This window comes from Folsomia candida, unplaced genomic scaffold, assembly GCF_002217175.1.
Source record: "Folsomia candida strain VU population unplaced genomic scaffold, ASM221717v1 Fcan01_Sc054, whole genome shotgun sequence".
NCBI classification, from domain to species: domain Eukaryota; kingdom Metazoa; phylum Arthropoda; class Collembola; order Entomobryomorpha; family Isotomidae; genus Folsomia; species Folsomia candida.
Genome location: NW_019091246.1, coordinates 417,769 through 440,403, shown reverse-complemented (window position 1 = coordinate 440,403; position 22,635 = coordinate 417,769). Strand labels below are relative to the sequence as shown.

General features: G+C 38.9%; 5 protein-coding genes and 1 long non-coding RNA gene across 7 annotated transcripts; 3 read left to right on the top strand and 3 right to left on the bottom strand.

The window, feature by feature from the left end:
* Window positions 1-445: 445 nt before the first annotated feature.
* On the bottom strand, window positions 446-5,532 carry LOC110862318 (protein argonaute-2). Its single transcript, XM_022111500.2, has 18 exons — window positions 5,181-5,532; window positions 4,710-4,877; window positions 4,240-4,612; window positions 3,844-4,116; window positions 3,644-3,781; window positions 3,201-3,574; window positions 2,971-3,105; window positions 2,740-2,891; window positions 2,532-2,637; window positions 2,306-2,461; window positions 2,008-2,205; window positions 1,724-1,936; window positions 1,567-1,659; window positions 1,430-1,489; window positions 1,272-1,364; window positions 1,065-1,196; window positions 943-1,001; window positions 446-847 (listed from the first exon to the last, which is right to left on the bottom strand). Exons 2-18 carry the CDS (start codon window positions 4,875-4,877, stop codon window positions 763-765), a joined length of 2,808 nt encoding a protein of 935 aa, XP_021967192.1. The 5' UTR covers window positions 5,181-5,532; the 3' UTR covers window positions 446-762.
* A 2,113-nt stretch (window positions 5,533-7,645) lies between these two features.
* LOC110862309 (WD repeat-containing protein 75) lies at window positions 7,646-12,201 on the bottom strand. The gene is made up of 12 exons (XM_022111488.2): window positions 11,962-12,201; window positions 11,598-11,878; window positions 11,058-11,522; window positions 10,830-10,988; window positions 10,248-10,480; window positions 9,991-10,181; window positions 9,535-9,882; window positions 9,036-9,214; window positions 8,815-8,966; window positions 8,549-8,749; window positions 8,014-8,102; window positions 7,646-7,921 (listed from the first exon to the last, which is right to left on the bottom strand). Exons 1-12 carry the CDS (start codon window positions 12,051-12,053, stop codon window positions 7,675-7,677), a joined length of 2,637 nt encoding a protein of 878 aa, XP_021967180.1. The 5' UTR covers window positions 12,054-12,201; the 3' UTR covers window positions 7,646-7,674.
* Window positions 10,474-10,828, top strand: LOC118433482. The gene is made up of 2 exons (XR_004833404.1): window positions 10,474-10,622; window positions 10,697-10,828. It is a non-coding gene; the product is annotated as an uncharacterized LOC118433482 (long non-coding RNA).
* A 307-nt stretch (window positions 12,202-12,508) lies between the features above and the next one.
* Window positions 12,509-18,256, bottom strand: LOC110862294 (nucleolar protein 9). Its single transcript, XM_022111473.2, has 8 exons — window positions 17,905-18,256; window positions 17,519-17,827; window positions 14,925-14,990; window positions 14,562-14,815; window positions 14,251-14,496; window positions 13,847-14,164; window positions 13,570-13,713; window positions 12,509-13,465 (listed from the first exon to the last, which is right to left on the bottom strand). Exons 1-8 carry the CDS (start codon window positions 18,155-18,157, stop codon window positions 12,725-12,727), a joined length of 2,331 nt encoding a protein of 776 aa, XP_021967165.1. The 5' UTR covers window positions 18,158-18,256; the 3' UTR covers window positions 12,509-12,724.
* LOC110862295 lies at window positions 15,232-17,474 on the top strand. 2 transcript variants are annotated; one of them, XM_022111475.2, is made up of 7 exons: window positions 15,232-15,475; window positions 15,547-15,694; window positions 15,775-15,947; window positions 16,017-16,148; window positions 16,236-16,563; window positions 16,626-16,785; window positions 16,850-17,474. In XM_022111475.2, exons 2-6 carry the CDS (start codon window positions 15,553-15,555, stop codon window positions 16,670-16,672), a joined length of 822 nt encoding a protein of 273 aa, XP_021967167.1. In that variant the 5' UTR covers window positions 15,232-15,475; window positions 15,547-15,552; the 3' UTR covers window positions 16,673-16,785; window positions 16,850-17,474. The 2 variants fall into 2 exon arrangements, with proteins under 2 accessions (XP_021967167.1, XP_021967166.1); XM_022111474.2 differs by having other exon boundaries at window positions 16,014-16,148.
* A 48-nt stretch (window positions 18,257-18,304) lies between the features above and the next one.
* On the top strand, window positions 18,305-21,420 carry LOC110862331 (T-complex protein 1 subunit theta). Its single transcript, XM_022111520.2, has 8 exons — window positions 18,305-18,535; window positions 18,635-18,805; window positions 18,876-19,007; window positions 19,068-19,266; window positions 19,335-19,399; window positions 19,472-19,609; window positions 19,713-20,162; window positions 20,471-21,420. The coding sequence occupies exons 1-8, from the start codon at window positions 18,476-18,478 to the stop codon at window positions 20,900-20,902; spliced, it is 1,647 nt and encodes a 548-aa protein (XP_021967212.1). The 5' UTR covers window positions 18,305-18,475; the 3' UTR covers window positions 20,903-21,420.
* Window positions 21,421-22,635: the final 1,215 nt, after the last annotated feature.

Below are 22,635 nucleotides of genomic sequence, written 5' to 3'. Positions count from 1 at the left end.
ACGCTCAAATCGGCCTACGTAAAGTTTAGATTTCTTATCGACTCGGGCGTCAAGTTGTGGGTCGGAAACATTTTATTTAAATTTTGCAATTTTGTGTCAACTTCTACTTCTCAAGATTAGCAGTATGAAAAGGGGGAAGAATTTCTTCCGAAGAAATGTGTGCATTTTTAAAATTTTTACGAACTAGAAACGAAACGTCATCTAAATAGCTGTAATTAATTCAGAAACAAAAGTATTTCCAATTTTATACGAGACTTAAACTGAGGATTTTCAAGTTACAAGGTCACGTTTGTGAGACGAATTAAAGAATTATGAAATTTGAGCAAAATGAACTAATTGTGAAGTTTGAATGATTGGCGACATTTAGGTTATAAATTTGCGAGTTTTGAGAAATACAAAGAAATCAGTTACAAAAATGAGAAATAAAATTCATCAATGACGCAAATACATTGCAAAAAACTGCATATATTTAATTACATATTTTTAAATAGTAGTAACAATACTAACAATAATACTAGTGTTTATTGTAACAATACTAAATTATTCTAAACTTCAAAATGAGTTATAATTTATACTGCCATGAATTGAAGTAGTGTAAACGACAGTAAAAGAATCTTTTTAAGTGAAATAAATCCAAAACAGTCAATAAGACTTTAACAAAATAAGCAAATAAAAAAGATTAACAACAATGGAAGAATAATAGAAAACCGACTTCATCAATCCAATTATCTTTATGCAGTCGTGTAGTTTAAGATCCATACTTTATACGAAGAACATCGGATAGCGTTTGGCCAAGTCAGGATGAATTGTCAACTTCTCTGCGAGATCAACCAAGTCAGCGTTCTCACTGCAAATAAATACAAAAATTTCGTTCAAATTTGCAACTAAATAAAAACATGCAGAACAAACTTCGACTATGAAGCATTCGAAGCTTTTACTCACCCCTCTCTCTCGAGAAGATGTCGAGCTCGGTAAGCCGCCAAATGAGCGTAGTAAGTCGCCTACAAAGTAATTGATTATAAACAAGTCGACATGAATAATTAATATATTAACAAAAAACCAACCGCGGGGTAGGAGACGGGCTGAGTGCACCGAACGAACGCATAGCAGAGATAATAGGTGATCTTCTGCAGATCGCCCATCGTGAAGTTGGTGTCATCGTGGATCACATGATATCGGGTTGGCTTTGACGTTCCCTGTCGCAAAATATTAACCAATTCGTTACATCAATTATAAAGATGCACTATTTCTTTGGTTATGACGATACTCACCTGAATCCCAACGTGGCTGTTGAGGAAGAATTCTCTTTCAGACGGATGGACGATCTTGGTGTCCACCACGGTTCCAGGCGGAATGTTGTAAAACTGCGGCAAAAACATTTCATCTAGTGATTTTAATTCTGGTGATAAATCAATTCAAAATTTCTCACCTTCCCGACTCCATCTGTCGCATTGGTGGGTTGGAAGCGGGTGTGGTGACGCTTCTTGACCTGTTAAATAATTAATTTAGCAACAGCAATAATTTGAATAATAAGTAGTAATAATTAAATAACTATGATGAACTTACAATCACGAACGTAATTTTGATCTTTGGGATTCCGAATTTCTCAGAAGTGAATTCACAAACATCCCTCATTTGCGCATATTCTTCGGCTTTGACCTATTCAAAAAAATTAGTCGCCAGTTAACCACTAATTAACTCTAAATTATTTTAAAGTTCTCACCTCATCAAAGTACCCTTCGGAGACTCCATCGCGGAACATCAAGATGCGCGTCGGGTAAGCTCGGTTCGTTTCGAAGAACTTTGTCAATTGTTTTTCAAGGATATCTCCCATATTTTTGATCAGTTCTTGCCGGCTCTTCTGTGGTTGAATGTGCATAGAATAACCCATGCAACTCATATTGAAAGAGGCCGTCACCGCGGCAATGCTCGGAGCCTGAAGGATACCATACAACAAAATTAGTAATGAAGAAAATTGTAAATATAATTAAAATTTCCAAATTTCACCATTGAGTTTGGACTTGGATGCGTCACGTCGGCTCCGAGGATCATAGTCCTTTCCTTGAAGTAGAGTTCATTTAGTTGCTGTATCGAAAAGTTCGTCCCGGACAGCTTGGAATTCAGTTTGAGCAGGTAATTTCCAATCTTTTGATTATTCATGTCCCGCACATTGCTTGATTTGATGCAAGCCGTTAGTATGCCGAACTTTAGAGAAAAAAACAAAACACAAATGAATTTTGAACCAAAATTGAGACAAATCAATTGCTCTTCAAACTATGAATATAAATAAAATCTACCAACTTACCACTACTTCCGCCTCCGCCTTGATGAAGGCATAATCCTTCCCGTCCGAGGGCAACACCACGATGACCAATTCGTAATGCATCTTCTTAATAATATCGAACGCTCTGTTGATCCGTTTTAATTTGTTGTCGGTTCCCACTATCTTCCCCGGATGAAACTAATAAATAAAAATGAGGCAAATTAACTAGTTTGAATAAGTTCAAGAATCAAAATGATCATTTTCTTACAGTTGCTTCAGTGTAACATTTAATTGTCGGTTTCGGTTTTCCCGGGATTCGGAACCCCTTCATTCCAAGACTCTCCCCTAATTCAATTAGTTTCTTGATGAAATTTCTGAAAAATAAACAAGAAGGATAAGAAATCAAAAGGAAGAAAATTTACAAAGAGTTGTAAATTTATATATTAGATAAAAATGAAAATATGATCGAAACTTACTCAGCGATGATTTCGTCGTTCAAAACGCCGTCGCAATCGAAGATCATCCACTTCGGAAGAGTGGCAGCCTTGAGAAATTTTTTGGACGGTTCACTTCCCGAGTCCTTAAAATTCCACTTGCCCTCTTTGAAGGTCATTCTGGCATTCACTTCCTGCACAAAATAATTAAACCCTTTCATCTTATTTAACTCGACAAAAAAAAATTAGCTAAAGAAATTGTAAATTACTTACAGCACCATTGGAAGCCAATGTTTTCACCGTAGGCGGTGGAATAACGGACGCATCCCTGATCACGATAGGAGTCTGCCCAATGCTCATCCCAAATTCTGACATGACTGCAGACGTTTCGAACTTGCTCCCTTTTCTCTGCAAATACAGGGCAAAATAATAAATATCTTAACTTTTTAACTATCAATTTTATACGAGCTCAAATTTTAACTAAAAAATCGAGGATTTCTTACCGCTTGATCGATTGCCTTGAAACGAGCCACTGGCTCGATGGCAGCGCCTTTGATCATAGCGCTCGTGAGCTTGGGTTCCATTTTTCCGCGATACGGCTGCGTGATGATCATGCACAGCTCCAGTGGCACGTAGTTCGTCATGTTCTTATTCCCAATATGCACCACGGGCCATTTGGGGAAGCGAATGGTCGTGTTCTTGAATTTTTGCATGTATTGGACAATGTTGATTGACCTTGTGATACCCTTTTCGTCTGTCATGTTGAACTCGTAATTTTCCGCGGACCGCAAGATCAGCCCATTTGCCGTGAATTGGTGGTACTTCTCGTAGACACCTTTCTGATTGCAACGTCCTGTTCCATATTTGATGAGTTTGCCTTGCACACAAAAATAATCCACTGTAAGACTACGTTCTGCAATTATTAGGGAGTGTAATGCACCCTTACCTCTCAAAGCTTCCGAGACCACATCAATCGTTCGGTCGTCCCAACAAACAAGGTCGAGCGAGTCATCCTTGTGCAACTTTAAAACACTGCGAGCAAAGTCTGCAAGTGGCGTTTGTTTATAGAACGCCTTGGTCGCCACTGCAAAATAAACAAGAGTTCCATATCAAGCAGTCGAAATTAATTAAGTGGATCGTTCTTACAATCAATATTGAGAGTAGCAGTATTTTCGGATCCGAGGCACAACGACTGGTAGTGGCCGTGCAGCAACTCCAACATTGAATCCAGCGGATGTCTGTTCTGTGGGAAAGGATTGAAGAAGCTGCGGTTGCAGCTGATGAAGTGCATGGACGGAGGATGTCGGAGAGCTACGTCGAGGCCCTGGATCACATCCTGAGGCTGGACAACCTGCTTGCCCCTCTCCAGCCCTGATCCAAGAAACTCGATCACAGAGTTGGTGGCAACTGTCGCGACCACTAAGGAATTAATGAAGGGAGGAAATTACTTTTACATTAGCACACAAATCGATGAATGAATTAGAATTTCAAAAACGTTGGGTGTTCAAGTTTTAATTTGCTAGACATGCTTTTTTTACTTACGTTTAATCGTGACTCGAAAACGCCTCCTTTTGTCAGGGTCGTCAGGATCGTCCATGTCGAAGGTGGCCGTGAAGGCGTCCCCGTTCGGAAGTTCCAGACGTCTGGCTGTGTAGACGTTCTTCTTCCCATCGAAGGGAGTCGTGGCCCTAAGGGTGGCCTGGCACTGCGTCTCGAATTCTTTCCAAATGATGGGCAGCATCCGGTCGGGGAGCCCAGCCATCTCGCGCCCTTCTTTCGCCGCCTTCAACACCTGAGCATCTTTCCGCTTCTTCGCGGCGGCAGCGGCTGTCGGGTCGGATGATATGATTTCAACGTTCTCAATTACTGCGTCGTAATGATACAGCGTTTGTGGAAAGTTTCGTTCGAAGGTGACCTGGAATACAAGGGAAAAGGAAAATATCTCAATATTACAAGTAAATTAATTAATAAGCCAATTAGATTAATTAAAGTAGCAACTAATTCAAACTTACGGGATAGTGATTCACCACGATTGAAATCTTTTTAACGTCGAGTCGAGGCTCGCCTTTGACGCGGAGTGGTCGGGCTTCAGTGAGCGGGAGGTGTGGCCGCTTTTTCACTGGCGACGACATCCTCACGTCGTCCATCTGCTTCGTGAGTTCTTTCACTCTGTCAGCCATCTGAAAACCACACCCACAAAAAAAACAATTAAATCCCTCTCTCTCTTCCAATCAACCAACCAGTCTACAAAAAAATGAGATTTCTTTCAAAAATCAACCAATCCCTTCCTCCTCTAGTAGATAATAAGAGTTAAAACTAGAATTGAATCTAAGAACTAAGAACCAAACCCATAAATCTCTCTGTTCCACAATCAGTCTCAAAAATAACGTTTGAAAAAAACTCACCTTGGTCTGACCTTTAGAAATTAACTCACCTTTTCTTCTCTTTTTTTCATCAAAAAGTGAAGAAATACCATCCCTCACCTTGTTCAGTAGAATTCTGTGTGGGGTGGAGACTTGGTGGATTGGAAATATAAGTTTAGAAACTATTGGTCAACTTTTCGGAAACTTTGAAGTCGGGAGAAATGTGGCTGACGATCCGCACGAGAGGGAGGATGGGAAGAGAGTGAAGGAGAGGCGAGCGAGCAGGCAGCAAGAAGGCAGCAGACCACGCTTCGAGAACCTTCTTTTGCGTGATTGCGGAGGAAGAACTGCGTGCTCGCTTGCCAGAAAGTGACCGTTAAGCAATTTTCTAATTCGTCAGCCAGCGGTGGTGGTGGTGGTGGTTGGCGTGGGTCTGGGTCTATAAATAAATCCATATAGACATTGCTCATATATAGACATTGATATATGTATAACGACGATTCGAGAAGGAAATCTATTCCTTTCAGAAATATAAAATTTTGCAGAAATTTCTATAAATGAGCAAAGTTTCCTGCTTTTTATGAAAATGAATATTATTAAAAACTGAGACGAGTAAACAATCGGTCAGACAGATACGCTGGGTCGAGTCAAATTAATTATCTTATCAACTATCATGTTTTTGTAAATTACAAATTGTAATGCATAAATTCATATAAGATTTTGTCACATCAAAAAACTTAATAGTTTTGCAAAGTTCGACAAATCAATTGAATAATTTTAGACTTTAAAAAATATTTTTTGTTCATGGAAAAGTTGCTGAAAAACGAAATCCCATGTTAAAATAATACTGATTCTGTATTTATTTTATTTTGGCGTCCATATTATGCAACTTATTTTACGGAAGTGGTGTAAATTCACTAATATTGCTGCAGTTTTTTCGATTTTGATCCAATTTGAAGCTGAACGAGTATGACATTTTATCAGAGATCCGTGATTAATGAATTTTTTTCTGGGATTAAGGATTAAGGATTAATGTTATTCCGGGATTAGATTAATCCGGGATTAATTAAATAATTCAATTTGGTGGGATTAAGGATTAAGGATTAATTCAAAATTCTCTGAGATTCGGGATTAAGGATTAAGGATTAATTAATCCTGATTAATTCTTGATTAAGGATTAATATTATTATTATATTACTCCATTTAATGCAGTTTAATTGTTTATTGTAGCATATAGGAATATTGAAACATCAAATACATACAAAACAGACAATGTATAGGACTTTTGCATGTCAAATGTGAAGTAAAATTTGATGTTGGCCTAATATTAACACCAATTATGGCACACATTGGTGCAAAAGCTATGCGCCTGGCCTATAAAGAGCCGCTGAATTTGTCAATTTGTTCGACATCAAACAATCTGCCGGTGAAGATGAACGGCAAATTTTTCAGCTCAGTCAGATCACTGTTAACCATGATTAACGACTGAATCAGTATTTTTACGGAAGCAACAATTTAAAGTTAAAGAATTCAACACATCTTAATTTCGGGAGAGGACAGTAGAAAGAGTGGAAAAATATCGTATGTTTGAGAATATGTAATGTTAGTGTTACTTCACTCCATTCTCAGTGATTATTCTCTTGCGAGACTTAATCCTAATCGTGATTAAGAATTAATAATTTGGATACGCTTTGTCGGGATTAAGGATTAATGGCGTGGAAATATTTCGTCGGGATTAATGATTAAGGATTAATTGCATACAATTTTTTGTCGGGATTAAGCATTAAGGATTATTAATCCTTAATCCCAATCCTTAATCCGTTAATCACGATTAATTAATCACGGATCTCTGCATTTTATGAGTCGTTAAAAATTACTAACGCGATTAAACCATATTGGTAAACGCAAATTGGGTAGATTTTTCTTAGCTTTGAATACATTTTTCATGGAAAATCTTTTGCAAAATTATGCGATTCTCTATGAAAAAGAAAGAATGCAATTTTTTTCATTGTCACTAATTTAATTTTTGAACACTTAAAACATGAATGAAGCAAGATCGATTTGGTTTAATGCAAATTGGGAAGATACCTTTTCGAAGGCTATTGTTGATAAATAAAAGCTTTTTGATATAATGTGCTTATCAATTAGATATAATTATCATCGCTATCAATGCATGCATGTTTTGTTGTGCAAAGGCTTCCAGTTTATGAAATATATTCAAATAAATTTTAGTCATGTCACATTTCGACATTTCAAAAATATCATAATTTCGCAAAGTTCCAGAAATTGATTGAATGTAATTTCAAAATTTTGGATCACGTTTTGTTCATGGAAAAGTTGCTGATTGAAGGGCAAACAAAAATTTTGGCATTTTTTTTCAACCCAATATCGTACAAATTACTATACGCAAATTGGGAACATTTCATTTATGCACAGGAATAGAATAACGATTAAGTAAGCACTTGTCATGAAAATTTAGAAAAAAGCACGAGGCAGAAATGCAGATTTGCAATTTGTGTAAATAATTTTATTGACATTTAACAGTCCAAAATAGGTAAATATAGAGACAATATACGTAATATAAACCGAACTAATAATTAATTAACTGAATTAGCTACTCTTTTTCAAAAATAGTATTCACCCAGGTCAAATTGTCGTTTGCTACGAGGTCCAAATCCGGGGTAAAGGGTGGAGTCTCGTCAACACAATTTTGCCCCGTCGACGCTATTCTTGGGAAATCTTCAAATTCTTTGTCCTCCTCGTCGCCTTCAACATTAACGAACATTGAAGATTTGGTGTATTGCCGTCCTCCCTTCTTGAAATAAAGTTGGGCTGCTTTCTCCACTTCGGCGAGATGATCTCTGCAAGAAATAAATCAATTTGTTGAGGTTTCGACTATAAATAGAGGGCTCAATTCATAAAAATATGTAGCAAATATAGCCATTTAGCTCACCCCGGTGTCCTCCTTGTGCTTAAAGCTTGTAACAATCTGCTACAAAAGTATGTCAAGGATGGCATCGTGTGCGGCGACTGGTCCATGATCTGCAGAAACAAATAACATAATGAATTAATTTCTTGCCGAAGGGTCAGTTTGGCACAAACTCTTTAGGCGAAAAATCTTCGCGATAAAATAATTGCATTTGGGCAAAACAAAATTCACTCATTTTACAGTATTTTAGATTACTTTTTTGGGAAAATAATAGTATTTCACGAAAATCTCAAAAGCGCTCCAGAGTATAAGTCTTAATTCAATTTTTAATTTGAATTATAAGAATGTATTCTAATTTTCAGTGATTTGACACGAATAAGCTCGAAGTTTATGTTCTGCCACTTGTAATTTTAGGAGTTTTCCGTTTTCACCAAATGTGAGATTAATTTTGTGCTTTCATGATCTTTTTTTACCACACTGGCGATAATTTATTTTCGCCAATGTGAATCATTTGTCACTAAAAAACCTTCACTCTTTGCCAAAATATTAAAGGTCTCACATCTCTCAAAATTTTGTAGCCTTCAAGTCCCACTTGGTTTGAGGAAACTTGGGTAGTCGGCTTCCTCAGACTTTCGTACACGGTCTTCTCCGCGATCAACTGGGCGAACGGGGTTAGGACGGATTTTCTCGCGTCCGCACTGATTCGTATCGTCTCATCCGGCTCGGCTTGATCGACGGGTGGGAGGAGGGCGCAAAGTTCCTGGAAATGAGGAATGATTTTGATTTTAAAATTTAACCAAGTTCAAATTAATGAGAAGTCCATACCTGAGACGAATTGACGAAAAACAGGGTCGATTTGAGCTTCACATTTTGAAAAGATTTCCCGTGAGGGACAAAAAGAGCGGAAATTACGCGAGAAGAGGACACATTTTTGTGCACAGCTAACGGTTCCGCGTTGTCGGGAGAGAAGAAAATCACTGGCGGAAATGGAACAAGAATTTCATTAAAGATTTTCAAAAATGTTTGAAGTAAATCTCTCTTCTTACGATGATGTTTGGATGAAAATGCTGCTGCGAGATTGGAGTATGGGTCCACAGCTAAAGTTTCCGCGTGGAAGGGGGCCACCCAAAGGAGGGAGGATGTGATAACGTCCCATACCGCTATATTCTGCGACGAACAGGCCACAATCAAGTGGGAACTTTGGTGGGATCCGAATTCTAATAAACTACAAGGATATAAAAAAAACTGGCTGATTTACAAAGTTTTGCATAATTTCTTGGAAAATTGAAAAAATCGTAAAATTTTAAGTCAGAGTTTGACATTTCAAATTATGGGATGTAATCTTGCCTAATATTTTCATAAATTACACGGAAATAAGAAACAATTTTAGCAAGGTGTTAAAAAATAAAATGAAATAATAAAATTCTAACTCAGATTTTTACGTTTCAAATTATGAGATAATCTCACCCAAATAAAAATTAATCCATTAACAAGGGTAAAAAAGATCAATATCAAAAACCATGAAATTTTCAGATTTTGTCTCACCTAATATTTTCTCCCAGTTTTGAGTGACACAATGTAAGTTTGAGCTCATTATTGTCGGTGGCCCAGACGGTGACGGTTCTCTCGAAGGCGATGGTGAGGAGTGAGCCATCCTCCGAAAATGATGCCGGTCCACACCGCAGGTTTCGATAGGACCCGATAAACTCACAATTCCACCACTCGCTCTTCCCGTGAATGCTCTCGTCCCTCGTCACGGCCCACGTTTTGAACTTGTTGTCCATTCCGGTCGTCGCTACCACGAGGGTCGGATCAGACTCGGGGATGGGTTGCATTTTCAGCGAGGAGATCCCAACCTCGTGCGGCCAATCGATCGATGTGTTCAGGACGAAACTAGATATTTAGAAATTATGGCATCCATATTATAATTGGCACCAGAATTTCAAAATATACAGAAAATACGGGATAATTTTTGATAAAATTTGTTGACCAACTACTCACATTTGTCTTTCTCTCTCAAATTTCCAAAATTTGAGGCGCAGTTCGGTGCACTTCGCACGATTGGAATCCCTCCTGCACTCCGCGCTGGCTAACCAGGCCCCACACTTGCTGAAGACGACATGTGTCACGTCCGAGTTCGGAATGGGATTGTTCCTCTCCGCCGTGATAAAGTTTTGTTGCGTGATGTCAAGCTGAACAAATGGCAATTATTTTTAATTCTCATTCTCATTAAATTGTATCTTATCATGCTCGCTCACATTGTACAAGTGTCGATCCTCCTTGAATGAATAGCACTGCAACTGCCCCGGTTTTCCGTTTGCGATCAAACTCTGATTGTTTGGGTCGAGGTGAAGCCCAGCCTGGAAAACTTTGCCCCCTCCGAGCGAGTACTCTGAGATATTGATGTCGTCCACACCGTCGGGGATGTAGCACTGGGTCAAGTTCTGGATTTGAGTCGACACCTCGTTATACACGTTAATCAACTTAACACCTAAATTTATATGAAAAAAAATTGTCTAAATTTCAAGTTTTGGAGAAATACTTCCTCCAAATATAGAATTTTGGGCGGCCCATTCTTCACAGGGCTTTACTGCCGCATAAAGACGAGAAGGCTACCGTCTACGAAGATACAGGTTTGGTGAAGAAATTAACTTATGAAAATACACTATTTTCAAGATTTTTAAAAAATGCAGTATTATTATGACAGCTATTAAAAGTTTATCTGGAAATCCAAACCCTGGGAAGAACGGAGCTCAAAATACTGTATTTTTGTAAAATATATTCCCCACCTCTGCTAAATTTGATTGTGAATTAAAAATTAATGTTGATAAGGAACGTACTATTGTCTGCTTGTGAAATGGCGACGAGTTCGTCCCTTCCTGACCGTGTGACGTGCCTGATTGGTAGCCCGAGGCGGGGAAGGGTCCTCTTGTTCCCCGTATTGTTCAAGTCCCACTTGACCAGAGTGCATTCTCCACCGACAGAGTAGACTTGCGTGCCTGGAAGTGAAAAAAATACTTAATGACCTTTGACCTTTAGTATTCATCATGTCACGTGTATGCACCCACCACTCATGGAGAAGGCTAAGTCACTAACGGGCAACGTATGCCAGTGATAAATCGTCTTGACGGCGGCCTTCTCGAAGAGGTTGCTCCACACTAAAATCCTGCCGGAATCGTCCCCCGTCGCGCAGATCCATTCCGTTGGATGCACCGCGACACAGGTGAATCGCCTCGTGCCCGCTTTATGCCATCTGACCGAGTTTGAAGTCATGTCCTTAACGAAAAGGTGGTCTGGTTGAGTGGCGGCGACGAAACAACCATTTCTCCCCGTCGCGATGGCATGCAAATTAGCAACGATTCCTTTGCATTCAAATTTATAGGGGAGTTGGGCGACGGGAGGAGTGTCAGAATCGTCGAAAGGTCGGATTTGTGTCTCGGGGGAGTGAGTTTGAACAGAGTAAAGGGTTGGATGGGTCGAAGAGTCTGGCGAGTAGCCGGACACGAAAAAGTAACTGGGCGAAATCGGTGTGACTGGAGAGTAATCAAAAAATTCCGCTAATTAAACTTAAGGCGATGGGTTATCTTAATTAATTGATTGATTTTTACCTGGCGAAATCGTCTCTGGCCACACAAAATTTGTAAAATTAATCGCCCCCGAAAAATTTTTGGACCTCCACACGACTTCCATTGTCCTCACCACGGTCAAACTGGGTACTTCGACGTACAAAAGGTTCCCCGACGAGGTAAAGACGAGGATGACATTGTCGTCCGCTGTTATCGCAACGTTCGCGATGGGGGCGGCGGATGGAGTGCAGAATTTGTCGATGCATCGCCCAGTCTTGGTGTCGTGGAGGAGGAGGGTGTTATTTTGAATGATATACAGCGTCCTGGATAAGATTAGTTAGGTCATAATTTTAGTTGTTATCACACACATTAATTGCAATTAAATTGATGATAAATTGATAATTACCCAGAATCTTTGGAGAAAACGGGAGGATGGCTCACAATACTGCCACCGCCTTTGACCGCAACCTCCAACTTTTTTAAAGCGTCGCCTAACATACTTAATGCTCTAATTTAAACACATTTATCTATCTAATTATTATCACTGATAAGTTAATTATTATTAACTATTTACTATTTGCGGTGCATAAACTGAAGCAAAGGATATGAAGTGCAGAATGTGTGTGTACAAAGCATGCTGCCACGAAACTCGCGGTGATAGGATTCCGTTTGAGTTACCTAATAATGCAATGTATAAATATTTCTTGAAAAATGTAACTGAAGATGATTTAGATTTTATTAATCATGCGAAATAACACATAACACGAAAATGGTTCACTTTTGTTCCTCGATGATTTAATTAAATGGCTTTATTATTTTTCTCATGATTCGTTATTCATACGTACATGCATTCATTGTTTTTTAATTTTATTTCGATGAGACATAAATTTTGCATGGTATGAAAACCTTGTTGAAACGTATATGAATCAATAAAGTCCACCAGAAAACATTGATTCCGAAATTGTATAACAATTTATTCAAATTTAAATCTCCTCTTGTCAAAAAATCGAATTGCGATATATTAAAGTAAACGAATTAAATATAAATATCGTCTAAATTCGGTTGTCAAAAGTAAGTCTTTAAAGGAAACTGTTTAATAACTAAATCAATATATAGAAAAATCTGGAAGTTTTTAAACGTTTTATATAATTCTAAGTATTTATAATAAATTATTTATTAGCCTTCTTTTTCTTCTTCTTTCTCTCCGGTTCTTCTGACGCGATGTCGTCGTTTGTCGCCGTCGTCGTCACAATTTGTTGCTCCTCCACTTCGTCATGACTTCTCTTACTTTTCTTCTTTTTCTTAGGTTTCGTCTCTACCTCGTCCTCTTGGTCAATTTCTGTCGTCATCATTTCTTGGTCACCTTGCTCCTCTACTCCAGAACTTGTTTTATCTCTCTTACTCTTTTTCTTCTTCTTTTTGGCACCTTCTTCTTCCAATTGGTCAGTCACTTGTTCACTTACTTCCGCTTGTTCTTCCGCTAATTTAATCTTCTTCTTGTCCTTTTTGCTCTTCTTTTTACTCACTTCTTCTTCTTGTGCTGGTTCCTCGTGTTCTTCAACTTTGATTTTGTCCTCCTTATTCTTTTTGTCCCTTTTCTTCCTCTTGCCCACTTTTTCTTCTATATTGTCGTCTCCTGTCCCCAATAATTCGGACAATACATTCTCCGCCTCCGTCTGCCTTTTGTCCCCTTTCTCGATGGACTCTGCCCACACCTTGGCGTCCCTCTTGAATCCGTGAACGTTGCACTTTTCCACGATAAACTTGCCACTCGGACTCGCACCCAACTGCGCTACACGGTCGACGAGGGATGAAGTGATGACAGTTTTATGCTTCAGCGACCCCCACGCCCACATCGTATCCACAACGCGAGACCCAAACTTGTTCATGGCGAGGGAATGCATGTACTCCTGGCAATAATTAAACAAATTATTAGTTAAACCAACAAAATTAAAAACTTAATTAACAAGATAACAATTAATTGATATCCTCTTATAAATCAACAAATACGTACTTTAAACTTATTCAACAATTTTTCCTTATTTTTCTCTCCAATAGTTGAACTTTTGAAGAACGCGTCGATAATGTGGCTTCCTTTGGGGTCCATGGTCAACTTAATTAAGGATGTCGCCTCCATTTCCAACAGGGAGGAGGTAGCCTGCAATTATTAATAAGAAGTCATGTACATTTTAAACTTTACATAATAATACTGAAGTTATACAAGTTTTGTAACAAAATCTGCAACTTATGTGCACAATTAATTATTTAAATCCTGCCATATTTAAATTCACCTTGAGCGGTTTATGAAAGTCCATCAAATTCTGGGTAATCATCGTGCCGACAAACTGCGTCAAATATTTAGGCGTGCCGTCCTCCTTGAGTTCCAACTTTCCCCCAAACCTGGCCAACTTGAGGATAAAGTTGTCCTCCTCCTCGACCTTCGTCTTCTCACCGTCTTGGGTCAGAATATCAGTCAAACTTTGGACAAACTGGGCCTGTCTCGTCCCAAACTTTTTACACGCGATGGCCAACGAGACAAACGGCGAAGTTGAGTCCGCCTTGTACAATTTCTCCAAATTGGGATGAAGCTCGTCAAAGATAACTTCAAACTATTAATTGACAAAGAAGAAATAAATTAACAATTAATTCGATTTTAGTGATGAGTCATCCAGTCCCACATTAATTAATTACGCACCTCCTCCTTCGACGGACACGTCTCAATGATCTTCTTCAGCGAAAACTTTCCCTTTTCATGCACCCCAAAGTTTTCTAGTCGTCGGGCAAAGTACTTTTTGAAAATGTGGCTCCACATCTCGTCGTTCTCCAGGGAAAGGCAGACCTCGAGCAGCCGCGTGTATAAATTTGCATGGGTGTCATTCGTCAAGTTTATCTCGTCTCCGAGCGCTTTACATACGCGCTGAATCCCGTCGGCTGAACTTATCTGGGCAGAATTTCAAAATTTCAATACAATTTTATTAAATTTTTACTATTTATATAAATAAATACCTGCATCGCTTCGGGATCCACCCTGGCGCCCGTTTTCAACACGACTTGCACAAGTCCAGATGTCAACTCGGAGCCGAACAGGTCAAAAAATTGGGGCCAAGTAAGGAAACGGGTGTAAAAATCGGAGAAAATTTCTTCATTTTTTCGATTTCGAGTCCTCTCACCAAAAAGCGTGTCGTTCATGGTAGTTTTTCGACGCCCGGGTTTTTCCTGCCTTCCGCCGGGCTGATGTTGCTGCTGGGTGCCGGTCTGACCTAAGGAATTAAGACAAGGGTTTTGTAAAATTATGAAAATCAAATGAAAAATTATTTTTAAAAAATTGGGTGAAAAACATGGTAAAAAGTAATCAATTTCTCCTCTTACCCGACTCTTGTACAAATCCGGTCAAACATTGGGCGACCTTTCGCATCACATGATTCGCATACGGGTCTAGTCGAAGGTTCATGTAAAATGATCAATAAAGAAACAATTATTTCCTTTGACAAGCAAAAAATATTTTTTCGACGGTTTCACTGCATTTTAAGGTGGGATAAAAGTATTCAGACAAAGGACATTATTCTAATGATTTGTACCCATATGCATATCAGATTAGGAACAGAGATGAAGCTTCTCCTCCTACCCGAAGTACTACTGATGAACTCTCACTAAGAATTCGTTATGCAACTTGGTGGTGGTCATTGTGTTCAAAAGCAAAGACAAGGAATACTCTCCTCTTCCCACCACATTTGGTCTTATTCTCCTCTTATCTTTCTCCAATTAAAAATAAATAATTTTCATCCTCCGAAATTATGTCAATTAGAGATTTAGTCTATTTTAGTGAGTAGTTTTAGATTTTAACGTGGGTTGATATAACCCAAACAAAGTGTTTTAAATAAAAATTGCTGAAAGTTGACGGATTGTTTTGATCGGAAATTGTAAGTATGATTATGTTGCATATTATTATTATCATTGTTTGTAAGTCATCACTAATTTAATGCTTATGTAGAGAAAAATGCCACCCAAAAGTATGAAAGTGAAAGGGGACGAAAGCGATTCTTTTACGGATTATGACGAGGATTACGATGAAATGAGTGGCAGTGATGACACAACGCCTAAAAAAAGACCACGATTTTCGAAAGATATGGATACTTCCGGTTAGTCAACTTTTCCTTGGAGAAAGTACTTGATAATTATTATTACTATTCATGTATCATTATTTTTATTCGCATATTAGGCTACGAGTCAACACCACACAGGGTGACTCGTTCAGGGGGAGGGACAAGCTCAGCAGCAGCACGTTCAGAGTTGAGAGGAGCTTTTGGCGATGATGATGACGTCACTGTTGGTGAAAGTACTGATGATGATGATGATGGATTAGAGGACCCTGATGAATTGATAGGAGAAAAGGTTTGCGCGCAGCCTATGTTTTATGATATGCCATGCCATGATTTACTATCATGAATATGAATTTAGCAGGTGGATCTAAATGAGTGGAAACTGGGTCAGATTGACGATATTTTTGAAAAGATTAAGGCCAAAATAAATGCTAAGACGGGGACGGGAAGGCAAAGAATGGATGTTCCAATTTTACAGACTTTTATGCATGAGGTCCAATTACATAAAAACATATGTAAAAATTTTATGTATAAAACTATGTACATATGTTATGCTGAACAGATTTCTCCTTAATTTTAGTATGAAAATGTGAAGCAAGCCACCGAAATTCCTCCTGAGATGACTGTGAAGGACTATTTTGCGGTGACACCTCCTCCCACTGACAATCAAGAGTACAACAATGCAGTTGCCAATATAGAGAAACAGATTGCGGATCGAGAAAACTACAACGTCAAACTATCATGCCCTCTCTTGAATTGCGAAACTAAATTTATGAATTTGACTGAGAGCAAAAGACATATTCTCACTAAACACTTGAAAATGCGTCTATTTGGGTGCAAAAAGTGTCCTCTCAAATCCTGGACTAACTACGTGGGTCTGCGTCACCATATTCTGTCCAAGCATTTTGGTAAACTATTGTAATTAATTATAATTGTCTTGAGTTTAATTTTATATACTTTATAATTGCAGATCTCAAACATACTTGTCCTGATTGTCTCATTGAGTCAATTTCATAAAGTTAAATTGCATGCTAAACTGCGACATGTCACACCGTCTGGAAAAGAAGTGTTTTTCTCTCCATCAAAACGCAAAATTGATCTGATCCCATTTAAGTCGGAATATATTACAGGTAGTTTTGAGTGTTACATAATGTCAAATAGAACTATACATTAATGTCCGGTATGATTTTATAGCTAAGTTCGGATGCACGTATCAGATTTATGCTATACCTTGGATGGATAAGAACGGGAAACTGGTTGATATCAGTATTTGCTTTACTAAATTTGGTGATATAAAAGAAGTGGCTCGTATTTTGTGGAGAGACATCGTCAACGCTTGTCACAAGATTGCCAACCAAGACGATAATGAAGATGATGTGGAGAGTGAAAATTGGGTGGAGATGTGTGGGTCGGCAAGAGAAGAACGAGCCAAAGGTCATGAGATGCGTCCCGACCTTGCTTTCCCTCTCGGTGTGTATGGACTTTCACTCATCGTTGCCTGCCAGCTCAAATGGTTTGCTCGACTGTACTTCGACTGCGTGAAAATCATGGCTACAGGGGAGTCAAAGTACTTTCTCCAAAAATACAATAAGGAATTGAAAGATCTGCTTAACGCTGCCCTCACTCATGAAAACATGCCCCAAAAGAATATTGACCATGTTAACCTAAATGGAGCCCAATTTAATATGCCTGTTGAATAGTAATAATTGATTGTTTTAATGCTTTATGAATTAACTAGTCTATTTGTAATGTTGTTACAAAACTTTGAAATTGAATAAAACTCGACGTCTAATAATTAAGTCGTCCTTCCAACAACAAATATGTATATCTTACAGGATTCAAAATTATTTGGTTGCTACTTACCGAAGGTGAACTCTTCAAGATTATTTAACACGAATCGCGCCGTTTGTCTGAACCACTCGGTCAGCTTTGGGCTCTCTTTCGCCCACTTTTCCGCACTCGCGATTTCCAGGAGTTTTTCCACAACGTGGGAAGCGAAGGGGTCAGAGCACAGGGTTCGAAGGGAGGGACCAAACGCAGTTCCGAATCTGAGGAGGACTTCTTCACTGGCGGAAGGGAGGATCGTCTCGATAACACGAGAGGTTAACTGGTTGCTGGAATAGTTAACTTCATGTCCCTCAGTTTGGGCGAACGAGTTGGTGATGAAGGTTTCTAATTAAATAGATAATTAATTAAGTAATCAATGAAATAGAAAAATTAAATTTCAATTAGATTGAGTATTCATTCACCTCTCTCCTCGTCACTTTCAAACGCATTCTTTTGCCAGAGTTCGAGCACTTGGACAAAATAGTTGTACGTTTCGGTATCCACTTCAAATCCACGCCCGAGACGGCCTTGTTTCGCAAACTTTTTAGCTTTTTGCAAAAGTCGCGATTTTTGACCTGATTTTCGTTTCGTGTTTCCAAATTTAGGTCTTCCTCCTTTGGGTGCTCCACTTCCACCACCACCGCCACTTTCAGTCACCTCTTCTTTTAATTGCATGTTATCCTCAATTAATTTAATTATTTATCTTTATTATTTCAAAATTTAGGCAAAATTAATCAAAAAGAATCCTTTGAACAGCACTTGCTTCAACCACGTGCGAAAAATATTTTGCGCCACCGTCTCACTTTTCCCGACCGGCATTTACCCCGCGGAATTCAAACCCATCCAGAATCTTCTGAATGGTCGGTGTGTGTGCCTTGGTTTCATTCAACGTGCTCTTCTTTCTCCCATAAATTTTTAAAAGTTTTCAAAATTTCCAAAATTTATCTCCAATTTTTCAACTCATTTTTAATCACAAATTAAAATAAAGTCAGAATGGCTCTTCACGTTCCAAAGGCGGCGGGGTTTGCCTCCATGTTGAAGGAGGGGTCGAGGGTGAGTCATTTCAATTTTGTTTATTCAAAACTAAAAATGCAATAAAAATTTGGAACAGTTAAAATTATAATGCATAATTTAATTATTATTCTTTTCTAGCATTTCTCCGGCCTGGAGGAGGCCGTGAATCGGAATATCAACGCGTGTAAAGAATTCGCCGAATCTCTCCGGTCAGCCTACGGACCGTGCGGCATGAATAAAATGATCATCAATCACATCGAAAAACTTTTTGTGACAAATGATGCCGGAACTATTATGCACGAGTTGGACGTGAGTTTAAGAAAAGAAATCCTCTTAAGCTTAATTATTGTGATTGATTATTAACAAATTATTTAATCAGGTGGAACACCCCGCAGCAAAAATAATGGTGTTGGCTTCTCAAATGCAAGAACAGGAGGTCGGGGATGGGACAAATTTTGTTATTCTGTTCGCCGCCGCGTTGCTCGAGGGTGCGGACGATCTCTTAAAAATGGTTAGAAATTTTTTTAAGATGTAATTTTGAGCCTGGATTTTATCTTATTTTGTATTTTAGGGACTGACCCCCTCTCAAATTAGCGACGGGTTTGAAATCGCCCTTGAAAAGGCAATGGCCATCTTGCCGTCCCTTAGTCTCGGTGAAATCAAGGACTTTCGCGACGAGAAACAAGTCTACAACGCGATCCGAACTTCCGTTATGAGTAAGCAGTTGGGAAATGAGGACCTTATCGCTAAATTGGTTACGAAAGCGTGTGGTAAGCGGAAATCGAAATGATATGTTGTATACAAGTAAGTTCCTTCATATAATATTTCTGTCCCACAGTTGCCGTCATTCCTGATAAGCAAACGACTTTCAATGTCGATAATATCCGAGTATGTAAGATTTTGGTGAGTTGAGAAATAATATTTCTAAATAATTATTGTTAATTTTGGTAATTACTAATTTGTTTTGATTGACAGGGGTCGTCCATCCACGCCTCTGAAGTTATGCAAGGCCTCGTTTTCAAGAGAAACGTGGAAACGGCGATTATCAAAAAGTCGAACGCCAAAATTGCGGTGTTCACTTGTCCACTCGACATCACACAGACGGAGACCAAGGTACAAAATCATGCAGAAATATTACTCGATTTAGCAAATTTTGCCCAATTTTGTTTGTTTTGTTTGTGTTTTTTAACCATCTTGTTTTCAAATTCTGAATTAGGGGACCGTTCTCATCAAGACGGCCAAGGAGCTGATGAACTTTTCGCAAGGGGAGGAGGCCATGTTGGAAAATCAGATCAAAGCGATCGCGGACTCTGGGGCGAGTGTGGTGATAACTGGAGGAAAGATTGGCGACATGGCGCTCCATTTTCTCAACAAGTACAACCTCATGGCGATCCGTCTCCTGAGCAAGTTTGATCTCCGCCGCGTGTGCAAGTCCGTCAACGCCACGGCCTCTCCCAAAGTGGAGAAACCAATTCCGGAAGATTTAGGATATGCGGATGAAGTTTATGTCGACGAGTTGGGCGATACGTCCATCGTGGTTATCAAAGTGGGCACGACAGAGTCGAAAATCGCCACCATTGTCCTCCGAGGCGCGACAGACAACTATTTGGACGACATCGAGCGTGCCATCAACGACGGAGTGAATACTTACAAGGGAATTACGAAGGTATTTATAATCAATCAATCCAATCGTTTACGTTATCTAAGGATGAGTACTTTTTAGTTGTTGACGTTTCAAGTGAAACCGTTTTAGATGCTAATCAGAATCTTATTCTGGACAAAATTCTTACTGTTTTCTATCCAGGATGGAAAGTAAATTTCGATGAAATTATTTCGTGAAAATTTTAAGATTTACGTATTCATAAACTCAAACTGTTTTACTACCTAATCAAATTCTTAAATCCTGTTAATATCTGTATAAAATCCTCCACTTTTTACCATTCTAATTTGTTCTCTGTTAATTTCCCTTTGTAGGACGGAAAGTTACTTCCCGGCGCTGGCGCAACTGAAATCGAGCTCGCCCGTCAAATTGAATCCTACGGCGAGACACTACCAGGTCTTGAACAATACTCGGTAAAAAAATTCGCCTCCGCGTTGGAATCCTTCATCAAAATCTTTGCCGACAACTCTGGCAAAAAATCGAACGAGGTGCTGGCCAGAATCATCGCGGCGCATCACGCCGGCCAGAAAAACATTGGTTTTGACATTTCCGACGATTCGAAAGATTCCCTCATCGACGTGGAGGCCGCTGGAATCGTCGACCTCTACAACGGGAAGGAGTGGGCCATCCAGTACGCGACCAAGGCGGCCGTCACGATCCTCATAGTGGATCAGATCATCATGGCGAAACGGGCGGGAGGTCCAGCTCCGCGACCGGCCAAAGGTGGAGATCAAGACGACGATTAGTAGATCTTAATTAATTAATTTCCATTTCTCTTATAAAAATTTAGAATCAATCTTTTTCCACAATAATAATTATTAATTTACACTGATAGTGGGTGGGTCACCAGGCGGAAGAGAAACAATAATTAATTGATTAATTACTTAATTAAGCTACTTTTTGCACCATGTTTAATCATGTTCTAAATATTATTATGATTAATAATCTTTGATAGGGTCGTTTTCGTGATAATTAATTAACCCCGGTCAAGTCAGTATATATCTTGTACTTTCTTTACTAATAGCTTCTTTCTTTTTTTATAATTAAGCCAGCTTCAAATTCATTTGTTTAAAATTCTTGTAATTCATTCACATACTGAAAATTTAGCATGAAACTGAAACATTTTGATTTCATTAAAGTTAAAGTTGTAACATTTAAATTGTGTTTTTCTAATTTCGAGGGCGAGGTCGGTGGCTGATAAATATTTCATATTAAGCAGGCAATAAATTATCCTCGCCTTGGTGAAAAAGCGTGGAGAATCGAGTCCTCATTTAAAAGAGTGGATTTCGAAGAGTTTATTTTTAGGTAACTTTTAGGGAGAGTTTTAATCTGGTGGGTTTTAGTTTTAGGGTGAGGCTGAGTATTTGACAAGATTTAGAGACATTTTGCAGATGGTTTGGTTTGGTATTCGTTGGTGTGACCATGAACTTGGCTTTGGATCGCAGTAAATGTACGTGGACATGTACTCGACAAAATGTGCATGTAAAAATCTACGACACTAGAGGATCACTAGAACCACTAGGATTTCTCTTTATCTCGTGTACTCTTTCAGAAAGAATGTTTCGGTTTAGCTCAATGTCGCACAATGGAGGTCGCCCAGCGTATGCTCTCCGATTTTGACTAAATCGTAATGTCAATCGATCACAAATTTAGTTTATATGACATCTGCAAAAGGCACCATCTCCCAATGCGACTGTTTTGCGGAGATATTTGCATCCGAAGAGGAGAAATTGCACCCTAAAGTTGACAAATTGAACACTTTCCAAATTTACTGCTCTTCGGATGCAAATATCTCCGCCCATTGGTGGATAGTGTCATTTTCAAATTTCATATAAGTTAAATTCGTGATCGATTGACACCAGTTTGGTCAAAACCTGATAATTGGCAGATATTGTCTTTTTGAAATTGCATACTAATTAAACTTTTGATCGATTGACTACTACTTTAGGCAAAATTGGAGAGCTTACGCTGGGAGACCTCCAGTATCGTACGTACTTTAGAGTGAGATGCATTTCTCTGCAAAGTTTATGTCTTATTTATTTACATACATGTGAATGTTTTTCCGAGTGTTGCTCGTATGTAGATTTCATGTCCATGGTCAGTGTCAATGTCAATGTCTTGTAAAGTCAATCTCAAGGAGAGGTTCGTCATCGGTATGTCAGACAGGGTAGAAAGTGGTGGAGTTTAAGGTGGTCAAGATTGTTATTGGTCATGTTTAAGGAGGAATGGATGCTTAATTTCTTCACTACTGTATTTAAAGTTGAGCCTGGAAGAGTAGTTATATATACACATACAAAGTTAGTTGGGGTTGGGGCCGGAAAAGTGTTATTTATTTATTTAAAGAGTGTTCACTTTCCCATAAATCTGCCACATTCTATTAAGTCATGGATTGATTTAGGAGGGGAGAACGTGCAGTGGCACCCAGTGGCACCCACCCCACGGTCGCCATTTACAGATGCACACATTAAATACATACATC

Coding starts and splice junctions, on each gene's coding strand:
- LOC110862295 (XM_022111474.2), top strand. CDS start 15,553: ATGCCACCCAAAAGTATGAAAGTGAAAGGGGACGAAAGCGATTCTTTT. Junction 15,948..16,013: donor ATGAATTGATAGGAGAAAAG/GTTTGCGCGCAG, acceptor ATATGAATTTAG/CAGGTGGATCTAAATGAGTG. Junction 16,564..16,625: donor TATTCTGTCCAAGCATTTTG/GTAAACTATTGT, acceptor TTATAATTGCAG/ATCTCAAACATACTTGTCCT.
- LOC110862318 (XM_022111500.2), bottom strand. CDS start 4,877: ATGGCTGACAGAGTGAAAGAACTCACGAAGCAGATGGACGACGTGAGG. Junction 2,892..2,970: donor CATTGGCTTCCAATGGTGCT/GTAAGTAATTTA, acceptor TATTTTGTGCAG/GAAGTGAATGCCAGAATGAC. Junction 1,365..1,429: donor CGACAGATGGAGTCGGGAAG/GTGAGAAATTTT, acceptor TTTTTGCCGCAG/TTTTACAACATTCCGCCTGG.
- LOC110862331 (XM_022111520.2), top strand. CDS start 18,476: ATGGCTCTTCACGTTCCAAAGGCGGCGGGGTTTGCCTCCATGTTGAAG. Junction 19,008..19,067: donor CGGACGATCTCTTAAAAATG/GTTAGAAATTTT, acceptor TTTGTATTTTAG/GGACTGACCCCCTCTCAAAT. Junction 19,400..19,471: donor TCCGAGTATGTAAGATTTTG/GTGAGTTGAGAA, acceptor TTTGATTGACAG/GGGTCGTCCATCCACGCCTC.
- LOC110862294 (XM_022111473.2), bottom strand. CDS start 18,157: ATGCAATTAAAAGAAGAGGTGACTGAAAGTGGCGGTGGTGGTGGAAGT. Junction 17,828..17,904: donor TGAAAGTGACGAGGAGAGAG/GTGAATGAATAC, acceptor CTATTTAATTAG/AAACCTTCATCACCAACTCG. Junction 14,165..14,250: donor CGTGTCCGTCGAAGGAGGAG/GTGCGTAATTAA, acceptor GTCAATTAATAG/TTTGAAGTTATCTTTGACGA.
- LOC110862309 (XM_022111488.2), bottom strand. CDS start 12,053: ATGTTAGGCGACGCTTTAAAAAAGTTGGAGGTTGCGGTCAAAGGCGGT. Junction 11,523..11,597: donor GCCAGAGACGATTTCGCCAG/GTAAAAATCAAT, acceptor ATTACTCTCCAG/TCACACCGATTTCGCCCAGT. Junction 8,967..9,035: donor ATTTTCATCCAAACATCATC/GTAAGAAGAGAG, acceptor CATTTCCGCCAG/TGATTTTCTTCTCTCCCGAC.